Raw genomic sequence first — 8,043 nt, 5'->3', positions numbered from 1 at the left:
TTTATTTTTTTTATTTTTTTATTTTTTTTAAAGTCAAATAAATACAATAAAATTTGTTATTGCAGTTTTAAATTATTTGAATATATTTTAAAATACAATTTATTGCTGATACAAAGCTGAATTTTCAGCAGCCATTACTCCAGTCTTCAGCGAGGTTGATCCATCAGAAATCATTCTTAATATGTTAATTTCATGCTCGAAAAACATTTATTATTATCATCGATGTTGTAAACAGTTGTTCTGCTTACTATTTTTGTGGAAACAGCGATACATTTTTTTCCAGAAATCTCTCATGAAGAGAAAGTTGAAAAGAACAGCATTTATTGGCAATAGAAATCTTTTGTAACATTATAAAACGTCCTTATTGTTACTTTTAATCAATTTATTGCATCCTTGCTGAATATAAGCATTAATTTCCTTCAAACAAATTATTATTGATCCTGTTGAACGACAGTGTTCCCTTAAACATTCAACGTACCACTAAACAGATGAATTACCAACTTGGAGATAAGTATTAAAAATGACAACATTTAAACAACAACAGCTAAACTGATTGATTTCCCACAGTCCACCACATTCATTATACTCCTGTCCTGACTCACATTAGCAGGCTGTCCGTTGACTTGTGTCTTCACCATGGTCTCTACTTGAGAGGTTGTGTTAATCGAGACATACTGCTCGGGCCGCCCTATAAGTGTTGAATTGGCACTGGTCAAATTGATGGTCTTATGGCTCTTGTACGGTAGGAAAGGTTGGTCACTGCCCCAGTCTGTCCAGTACCCAAAACATACATCAGAAATGCCAAGTCACATGTTAGTGAACTTGCGATTTAGCGTTGATGTGATTTGTGAAAGTGGAATTTTAAGTGGGTAAAAATATTTTGTCATATATGTGTCCATTAATGAAATCAAAGTGTGCTCATAATTATTCCCTTTGATGAAATTGAAACAAAGATTATTGATCCAGTGGTAAAGGAAAAAAAAAATGAAGCACAGTGAACCCGCAGATTATTCAGACCTGACAGTGAGACTGACTGACAGACAGACAGATAGACCACCTTCCCACAGTGACAAAGCAACAGATAAAGCATCTGAATCTGGAATGGCACCTTGACTTTCTGGTCTCATAAAAATCAGAAGCAGAAGGAACCATGCCAGAAATATATTTTAAGTGCTTCTTAAATCAGACTTTTTATATTACTATTTGATTGTGAGTGTGACAATGTTAAAAACATTCATTTGTTGTTAACGCTAAATTATTTCAAAATAAAAATGTAAAAAATAAATGACATTTTAAATGATGCTGTTTAAATAGATGAACTTTGCTCAGCCTCACACCATCCAAGATGCAGATGCGTTTGTTTCTTCATGGGAACAGATTTGGAGAAATTTATCATTACATGTCTTGCTCACCAATGGATCCTCAGCCGTGAATGGGTGCCGTCAGAATGAGAGTCCAAACAGCTCATAAAACCATCACAATAATCCAAAAGTAATATAATTAATCCACAACCTGTGTGTTTGTATGAAATAAATCCATCATTAAGATGTATTTAACTTCAAACCATAGCTTCCGGCTAAAATATGAGTCCTCCATCCATAATATTGCTTTCTCCAGTAAAAAAGTCATCTTGTCTGAACCAGGAGAGAAATATGCACAGACCAAGCACTGCGTTTACACTGGTGGAAGCATTATTATGGATAGATGACTTGTCTTTTAGCAATGGAGGCAACGGTTTGAAGTTAAAAACGCCTTAATGGTCTGTTTTTTTACAAACGCACAGCTTTTCGGATCTTTTTTTTTTTAACAGCTGTTTGGACTCTCATTCTGACGGCACCCATTCACTGCAGAGGATCTGTTGGCGAGCAAGTGATGTAATGTGAATTTCTTCAGATCTGTTCTGACTCAACTCAACTACATTTTGATGACCCAAGAGTGAGTAAAGTTAAAGCAAATGGTCAGTTTTGGGTGGAGTATTCCTTTAACAGTGCTACATTCTCACAGACAGGTTCCACATCCTCACCGTTCTGGCCGTGTCGTCGGATGTCCATCAGTAAAGTGCCCTTTTGCTGTGCTGTGTTCATACTGCCCTTAAACTGCTCATAATTTATTTCAGCCACCCTGCATCCACCAAGTGCCACAATCTCATCACCCATCAGCAGACCACACAACTCTGCTGGGCTGCCTGTGTGATGCAGAGTAAGAAGATGAAGCAGGACAAGGCTGTGCCTTCAAGTCAAACTGTGAGAGTACATAATCAGGTTTACTTCTAGATCTGGAACAACAGGACATTTTAGATTTGTATTGAATACAAATCTTGCTCTCGTGGGTTTGCATTCATTGGCGTGTGAAACAATCTGTTGAAGTGTAAACAGGATGGTCAAAAAGTGTACAGTATATCTGTACAGTGGTGGCCAAAATTATTAGAACACTAGTATTTTCACCAGATAAAAAAAAATGCAAATCTTTTGTTGTAGTGTGTCAGTAGGAAATGTCAGTTTACATTTCCAAACATTCATTTTGCCATTAATTGTAATAATCCAGTGAGATTTTTCTGAAAACAGCCAGTGCTCCACACAGTGATCTGATCTCACCATCATCCAGTCTGTCTGGAATAACATGAAGAAACAGAACAAACTGAGACAGACTCAATCCAGACAAACTATGGCAACGTCTCCAAGATGCTTCAAGAGACCTAACTACCTGAAAAACTATGCACAAGTGCACCTAAGGCAACAGCTGCTTTAAATGCAAAGGATGGTCACACCAAATGTTGATTTAATTTAGTTATAAATAGTTAAAAGTTAATTGATAAAGAAAATCTATTTATGACGTTATTTCTGACAGCATCCTCATTTTACAGCATTTTTACACAAGTGCCTAAAACTTTTAACAGTACTGTAGCTTTGCAGGTAGGTTTCTTGAAGCATCTTGGAGACGTTGCCACAGTTCTTCTGGATTTAGTCCGTCTCAGTTTGTTCTGTTTCTTCATGTCATTCCAGACAGACTGGATGATGGTGAGATCAGATCTCTGTGTACAGCACTGGCTGTTTTCAGACTCCCTGTGCAAACAAAAATCTCACTGGATTATTACAAATAATGGCAAAATGAATGTTTGGAAATGTAAACTGATATTTCCTACTGACACACTACAGCAAAAGATAGAAATCTGACTTGAAACCATTTTTTAGCTGGTGAAAATACTGATGTAAAATTCCATAATATATTTAATTGTATACAGTCTTATGTGCATTTCTAATCGTATTATTCTCATGCTACAGCTCACCATATTTCTTTACTGAATGTCCTCACCTGTTCCCTAGTATTTGTATATGAAATATGTGTGCCCACAAAGTATTTAACTAGTTAAACAAATTGCCCTTTGGAGATTAATAAAATCAACAAGCTTTTATACCAATAGGTGTTAACCTAATCAAACAATTGGTTTTAGAACAGAATTAGGGCTGCCAGTTAGGGTGTTATTTGTAATATTTACATCTTCACTATTTTTTTCTAAATTTATTTTACATTAATAATAAATAATTACATTTACTCTTTCACAGCACATGCAAGTTCATAAAGAAAGTGTAGGGAAAGATATTTCATTATTTCATATATGGATTCAATTATTTCTGTGCACGTGAGACAAGAGCACTGTTGCGGAAATCTACCTTAGCCAGATGTCTTGAATGTATTCAATAATGGTACACATACATTTTACCAAATTTAATTGCCAATATTCATGCTTTTTTTTGTGCATTCAGGTTTTCCTTCTGTAAAAAGATCAAAATACATTAACTTCAACAAATTAATCATAATATATTACCTGACTGACAGCCCTAAATATTACTGAAAACAACAGAACATACATCATTGATGAGGCTCTACATGTAGGTTAGTGTGTTTAGTGGAATTCTGGGGAAGGAGATCAACCTGAGCCTTCTACACCTCAGCCTGTCTCATAACAGCACACGATACGGCTGATTAAAAGGATCCCAAGTGTCAGAACCAAACGCTCTCAGTCTCTTCTGTACAATGAAACAGATGAAAGCTAATATAACATAGATGGTCTTTACGTTATATTTCCTGCATGCATGGCTGCCCTGACCTGCTTCTTTAAGCGCACTGGTCACAGTTGAATGCTCAAGCTCCTCTCATTCATGAGGACAAATCCTAAACTCAGGACCAGACTCCCTACAGGACTTCTTCAGTTTAACCAATCAGACTAATGCACAGTAAGAAACACCTTCACTGTTCTCTATAAATCATTCATCTCAATCTCACTCCAGAATCCGGAGAATGACACAGTGCGGCTGAACAGAAGCGCACATGGGAATTAAAGTGCAAAAAAACACTCCTTGCGTTATCAAAAATGAAAGAAACGAAATAAATATGCCAAAAAAAAACACCATTCATCATGAATTCCCAAAGCAGCAAATTGAGAAAACTTTTAAGCTATTAAGCTTTTTTTATTTTTACTCAAAGAAATGCTAAATGCACAGATCTCATCTCCACATCTTCATTTATCCATAAACGCACACCACCCTATTTCTCTAAACATAGATTCTGTATGGTTGAAACAACCATATTTATAACCATATATTATATTTCAACCTCTATTAATTATAGCTAAACCGTTTGCTTGGAACCATTTTAAATTATAAGTCTTACCTGCTTGAACAGATTTCACACAAGCACCAGTTGAGTCCCAGTGAGCCTTGAATCCAAAGTCTCTCCCACTGTTTGGCTTCTGATTCAAACAGACTCGCATTTCACTTTGACCCACCTAAGAAAGAGAGAGAGAGAGATACACAGGTAGAGAATGTGACACCTGAGGATCCCATGACACCATCTTCAAGAAATCTGCTCCAGTCTGTATAACACAAACAAAACTAAACCAATTTTCTGAGAACTCATTTTAACATTAAGTAATTGTATACATGTATATTTACAGCGCACACTGTATTATTATTTCATAAGAATATAGAACTGTTTTCATCCACTGAGTGTTCTAGGTAGGTTAAGGATATCCTGGACGTCATGATTTAATTTACTCAATTCAGATTGTCAAGCAGCCTACCTTAATATCCCTGATTTCAGAGACCGCAGGAGGAGATGTTTGTATATTGGAGGCGGCCATAGTCACTTTAGTGACAAACGAGTTAATTGGAGGCGCTGACAACCTTCCATCTCTTCTCTCTTCTTCTTCCTTCTTGATTGGATGAGTGCTTGAACGAAAGTGGCCCATGTCAGCAGAGGCTGTGACCTTTCCTTGACCACTAAGGAAAGAGGGGATGATTGAATGGTCTCGGTTCCCGCTGATCAGGCTTTTATGAGAGTCGTCCATCTGCAGAAACCCAAGATAAAAACAAATAAAGTGGTTACTTCCCTCTACAACCACTTCAGCACTGGCAGTGCCAAATTCTGTTTGATATTGAGACTCAGCAGACTGCATTATAAAGACATTTATGAAGAAAGAGCATTAAAATGAAATTAGGACTATGTATTTAAGAGCACTGGAAAAAAAAAAGGAATATGTCTCAATGGAATATGACCCTATTTATTTTATTTTATGTTATATTTTATATTATTAGATTCCAGGTCTTCATATAAATGACTGATACAGAGAATACATTATTGCTTTTGTTCGAGATACGGTGACCAAAGACTGCGTGTGACCATGCACGGTTGAGAAGCTCGTCATGGAAAAGAGCACACACACACAACAAAGTCACAGCTTGGGTTTCACAAAGCACCCAGAGTGCAGAGCAGTAGTAGTGGCTTTATCCATTATTAATAAGCCAGCCACTAGATGATCGGGTGATGAGGAGTAACACTAAACTTCACACACGGAACACTGAACAAACTACCACTCTTCCTCATCGCCCACTCCTTTATCGGGTGTGTTTATCAACCATTTAGCTACTATTTAGAAACTAACAGTTACTGTAAGGTAAGACTCTGGGCTTAAAAGTATACTGCAAGTGCTACTGGAAGTAAATGATGGGTAATATTGTCATTATATATACAGTGATTACTGATGATCTAAAATGAAGTCATATCATGAATATTACAATAATTGTATTGCACCTTTTTAACTGACCATTACATTTCCATAAGAGCATTACACTAGTACTGCAATCTTTTTCTGTCTCATGACTGGTGAATATGGAAGTGATAAGACGAAGATGTTAAATGTCTCTAATCTGCACTTCAATAAAAACAAAATGATAAGACTGGGTTCATTTCCTTGATTTCGCTTAATCGAAAATATTCAATAATTTGAAACTGTCTGAGTCAAAATAAGACAAATAGCTAGTATAATGGCTATTTGGGTGATATGTCTTCTAACTGAATATATGTAAGCCATTTCAAAGCAAATATATAAATATATTAAGAATATCACTAAAAAATAAATTTGAAAGAAGAATTTCTTTAGCTCTACTAATGACCACCGCATACTTTCCAGGTATCACTGCGCGCTTTCACTTTAGTTCGTTTCAGTCTAGATGCATACTGTTCCAACACTAACCAATCAAACCTCAAGGTACCATGCAAGATGGTCCCATAACCAATCAGAAAATACACTTTTAAATTGTGTGATTGTTTTCATGATTGATCATTGATGTTACTTTTAAGTACTCAGGTAATTGTGCCCATCCTTACAAAAACTAAGCTTTTAAATAAGTTCAAATGTCAAACCTTTTAGGCATGAAATAAGCAGTTTTATTAATATGAATTCATGGTCCTGATGGAGTGGAATATTCAGGGTACAAAGAAAAAGTAAACTACACTACACAGAGAAAGTACCGCAGTTGCTGCATTATGAATCAAACAATGAGATACTAAACACAATGTGAAATGGACACGGATAGCAAAAATCTGAATTAAAAGCCTCTACTCCAATCCAGACTCACATGAAGACATTTTAATCTGATTTCTTTTATGAATAAAAGAATATGTCATCTTTATTGTGCAAGGCTAATAATGGGCACTTACTGAATATACTCTGGGCAGTGAAGACACTTTCGAGGGTTTGGCTCCAAATGGACGTGGGGTGACGCCCGTGAAGAGGCGCGAGGAACCTTCTGACCTTCTGAAACCTCTGGGTAGAGTGGCAGATACGCGTGCTCTCCCTGCATAAAAGCTCTCCAGGAGGCTTGCACGGCAGCTGAAGTCTGGACTCTGCTGCTCGTACGGTTCTGGATCCATGGTAGCCAGGCTGGTCAGTGAACTCTGTTCAGAGACAACAGCTGATGGAGGGGTGAAGAATTCACCAGCTGAGTCAGTCGTCTCTGCGTCAGTGCCTCTGGTCAGAGCAGATGTCCCGTTCGTGAGGGGTAAAGTCAAGGTGGTGGACCACCCAGTACTGCTGACACTGGAGCCCGCATCACTCATGGGTCCAGGCATGTTGGAGCTGGAAGAGAGTGAACCGGCAACTGGAGTGAATGGCTGATCTGATCCCAGGGCAGGAGTTTAAGGATGGGGCAGGACTCTACTGGAAAGCACATGGCTGTTAATGGTTACCTGTGAACTAAAGGGTGGGAAGGGGAGCGGGGGGTGGAGAGGGCTTGGAGGACAGGTGTAACTACCAAATGTCTCCATTATCCACAAGTGAACACCAAGTGGTAACACTTTAGAATAACATTCAATTTGTTAACATCAGTTAATGCACTAAGTATTACGAACTAAATTTTTAGAGCATTTATTAATCTTGGGGGATGTTGATTTATAAATATAGCTAACTTTTCTTCATTGATAAATTCAGTAGTTTGGTACACATTAGGAAATAAATAGGAATAGGAAATGTTTTTGTGAAGTCATTTGAAATGCTAGAACTGTAGTGTAGTTTAATGATGTGAAAAGTGAAAATTAAACACTGTTGTTTACCAACTGAGACAAGGCTATCCGTACCTGCTGGCCTGATGCCAGAAGACAGAAATAACAATAAAGACTAAAGGTGGAAAGATTTGACTTAGAAAATCCTGAGTAGTGCTCAAGTTGCCCTTTTTGGGGGACGGGGGGGGGGGGGGGGCCTTCTCA

The 8,043-nt window shown here is 37.5% G+C and overlaps 1 protein-coding gene across 1 annotated transcript in view; it reads right to left on the bottom strand.

Annotated features, from left to right (window-relative positions):
- Positions 1-8,043, bottom strand: part of lmo7b (LIM domain 7b) — a 38,019-nt gene that overhangs the window by 8,699 nt on the left and 21,277 nt on the right. The window contains exons 14-18 of the mRNA XM_016490301.1: positions 7,000-7,417; positions 5,081-5,347; positions 4,672-4,786; positions 2,024-2,185; positions 603-769 (exon numbers count right to left, since the gene is read on the bottom strand). Of these exons, the coding sequence (XP_016345787.1) occupies positions 603-769; positions 2,024-2,185; positions 4,672-4,786; positions 5,081-5,347; positions 7,000-7,417 (1,129 nt within the window). The remainder of the gene's footprint in view (positions 1-602; positions 770-2,023; positions 2,186-4,671; positions 4,787-5,080; positions 5,348-6,999; positions 7,418-8,043) is intronic.

Source organism: Sinocyclocheilus anshuiensis, unplaced genomic scaffold (assembly GCF_001515605.1).
Source record: "Sinocyclocheilus anshuiensis isolate Anshui unplaced genomic scaffold, SAMN03320099.WGS_v1.1 scaffold442, whole genome shotgun sequence".
Classification (NCBI taxonomy): Eukaryota; Metazoa; Chordata; class Actinopteri; order Cypriniformes; family Cyprinidae; genus Sinocyclocheilus; species Sinocyclocheilus anshuiensis.
The sequence above is the reverse complement of the archived record's forward strand: the minus strand, read 5'-3'. Positions and strand labels throughout refer to the sequence as shown.